The sequence below is a fragment of the Ascaphus truei genome, chromosome 11 (assembly GCF_040206685.1).
Source record: "Ascaphus truei isolate aAscTru1 chromosome 11, aAscTru1.hap1, whole genome shotgun sequence".
NCBI classification, from domain to species: Eukaryota; Metazoa; Chordata; class Amphibia; order Anura; family Ascaphidae; genus Ascaphus; species Ascaphus truei.
In genome coordinates this window covers 60704733-60707961 of record NC_134493.1, presented here as the reverse complement: position 1 = coordinate 60707961, position 3229 = coordinate 60704733, and the positions used below count along the sequence as shown (strand labels likewise).

The following is a 3229-nucleotide window of genomic DNA, read 5'->3' as shown; positions in this document are numbered from 1 at the left end:
TGGGTAGTGCGTATGTGACTAATTGGTTAAATCAGTTGTTTGTGTGTTTGTGTTTGTGTCAGAGGTTAACAACAACTGAGCACTAAATTCCTTACTCACTAGGGCACTATAAATGAGCCCCTCTCCACCCACAAAATGGGCACACTATACCCCAATTATACTCCCACCACTAGGACGAATATAAGAACTGGGGTCTGTGGAATATAACTTCAGCAGCCTTACAATAGTTACCCCCCTCATATATATTTGCAGAGTTGAGAGTCATAGACTGCGCCATATATTGTAGTAGGCACCACTAGGCATGACTTCTTCAAACATATATACCTGGAATGTTTATGTGGATAACTATAGGCATTAATGGACATTATTGAATGAATATTGGAAAATTCCATAGAGGCAGTACGGAGACTGACTGAGCACCATTTCAGCACTGGACTGTACAGATACCTGTCAAGCCTGGGTGGGTGCAGCCTATTAACCATGTGTTCCCCTCTCCCCTGAGAGACGCTTTTAGGAACAGATGACAAGAGAGTATCCCAGGTGCTTTGGAAAAATGTAATTTATCATTTAAACAGAGAATATAAAATACTCCATAACTCTCCCCATGATCATCAGATTAATGCCCCCCACATCCTTGCATTCGGGGGATTGTGAGGAATGCATATAGTATGTATTACAGGTCCTCTTTATTCCTTTGAGTGGGAAATCATGTATCTGATTCTTATGAGCACTGTTTCCTCTCCTGGATTCCTATTAAATCCCGTATCACACACAATTCTCCTCCTCACTTGTAATGCTTTACCCTCTTCTGCCCCTCCTTACATCTCAGCCCTAATTTCTCACTATGGCCCATCCCGACTCTTGCGTTCTGCTCAAGGATGTTTTCACTTTTCCCCTTTTGTACCTAAATCCCTCTCCCACCTTAAACCTTTCTCACTGACTGCCCCACACATCTGGAAATTCCTTCCCCTCAATATCCGACTAGCACCCTCTCTATCCACCTTTAAGACCTATCATAAAACATATGAGTAGCTCTATGGTGCATAATGTACACCTCATACATTAATCTTTACCCTTGCAGACACACTTACAAGAACACCTTCCTACTGTCTCTGTAACTTCTTCCTACGCACCACTTAGATTGTAAGCACTTCGGGTCAGGGAATCCTTTTTGTATGTAGCAAGGACTGGTTATTGGCTACCAGTCTGCCCTCCCTGGCAGTAAGCCCTGGTAAGAGCATGCCTACCAGTACTTATCATGGATTTTCCCCACTCCCAGCAGTGACCTTGAGTGACAGGGGAGGAAGTGGAATGAGGCCTGGTTTCACCCAATCCTGAGTCGGAACTGGAGCCCTCCTCCTGGCTGTACTTAAGGGGATTGCCACCCACATTTAGTAAGTGCCTCTCCCCACTTGAGAGAGGCAGGTAACACTGCAGAGTGCTTGAACATTGGGCCTTCTCTGTTCCTCTTCCCCTTGGGGGAGAGTAAGTGTGGTACCTTTCCCCTGCATTTGCTAGAGGGGCAGGAATAGCTTGGATAGCTGCAGGTCCAGGGACCATCCTACAGCTGGATATCCGAGCCAGAGACAGCATTGGGCAGAAGACGGCCGTGACTGTGTGGCTGACTGAATAAACCGTTCCAGTTTCATATACCTCCTGCCTGGTGTTACATAGTTACATAGTTACACAGTTACATAGTTACATAGTAGATGAGGTTGAAAAAAGACGTACGTCCATCAAGTTCAACCTATGCTAAATTTAGACAACAGATACTTTATCCTATATCTATATTTACTTATTGATCCGGAGGAAGGAAAACTAAAAAAAACTGTGTCATATCATCCACTTATGTAGGTAATAGCAGAATCTCCAATCGGGTGGGGGAAACACCGCTACACATAAATGTTACTTTTATGTCTGAGCAAAAGAAGAGAGATCCAGGGCAACTTCGGATTTTATAAGAAAAAACTATTTATTTCAGTCCATAAACACGACGTTTCATCCCTCCTAGGGGACTTTTTCAAGTGACTGGCTTGAAGCATGAGCACGGAATCTGATCTCCTCTAGAACACGAGCTAAAAAATCTATCACACTATGTAATGGGGCTCTCACAGGGTTAATGCACTGCAGGATTCCCTGACACACTCTCCTTAACTTGGTGTTCCCCTGGATTAGTAGGAAGGCTTGTGCTGTGGGGTAGGACATGGTAACGTACCAAAAGATATGTGACCATATGTTTTTTGGATCATTAGGATACAAGAGGAGGTAGATATTTGCTAGGCAGACAGACATGGAGAGGACAACAAGCAGTATCATGTTCCTGGCTGCTCTGGAATGTACCTCTAACCGGGGAATGCTGAAGTCTGATGTCTTCTGCTTCATCCTCCAGACGTGTCCCCAGAGAGAAGTCAGTGTGAGCCCAATAGAAATGAATGATAGCAGAAATGGCAAACAGCATCCTAGCACGGCCGCGATGGTTATGTTAGAGATGTAAAAAACGGGTGTTTCATTCTCCACACTGCAGTTGGCTGTGAGACTGTGAGTTCTGTTTTCCCGGTTATCTATTTGGTGGCAAGTCCACAGCGTTGGGACACTTATAATAAAGGATCCCACGGCTGACATCAGCAGCAGCTTCTGCAACACAGAGGAAATCCATAGCTTCACTCGGAGGAAGAGACGATGCATGAAGTTGGTAATTTTGATGCAGTAGTAGACACAGAGCCAGGCAGTGAGCCAGAAGCTTAAGTAAACTAGGAACATCTGTAGAAAATACAGAGCTGAGCGGACCTCACTGTAGAACTGGATGTGAAACCGGACCAGAAAAAGGAACGATTGTGTATTCATTATACACAGCAAATCTAAATTAGACAAACCCATACTAAGTAGGATGAGATCGCACTGATTCAGGCTGGTATCTTTTCTCCAGTTTCTGTAGCTCACAGTCATGATACATGAGTTGAAGATGGTGCCTGCTATGGTTGCAATTATACTGATGATTAACACCAACATATGAACCCAAGTCAGCATATTGCTCTTCTGTGTGTGTTTCTGCTCTTCCTTTCTGATGTATGAGCGTTACACCTGATGCCTCGGTATCTGACTGGCACATAGGGCAGAGCCGGGATAAAATAAACGTGTGTGCAAAGCACATGCAAATGTTCTGGTGTCTTCTTTCTGGGTTCCCGATCCTGTATATGAGATCTCTCCGGTCACATCTCTGGCACCGAAC

The 3229-nt window shown here is 44.5% G+C and overlaps 1 protein-coding gene across 1 annotated transcript; it reads right to left on the bottom strand.

The window, feature by feature from the left end:
- Window positions 1-2007: 2007 nt before the first annotated feature.
- LOC142462910 (taste receptor type 2 member 7-like) lies at window positions 2008-2946 on the bottom strand. Its single transcript, XM_075565125.1, has one exon. It carries the CDS (start codon window positions 2944-2946, stop codon window positions 2008-2010), a length of 939 nt encoding a protein of 312 aa, XP_075421240.1.
- Between the last annotated feature and the right edge of the window lie 283 nt (window positions 2947-3229).

What these genes read in the sequence shown, in the direction of transcription:
- LOC142462910 (XM_075565125.1), bottom strand. Translation starts at nt 2,946, where the DNA reads ATGACTGTGAGCTACAGAAACTGGAGAAAAGATACCAGCCTGAATCAG.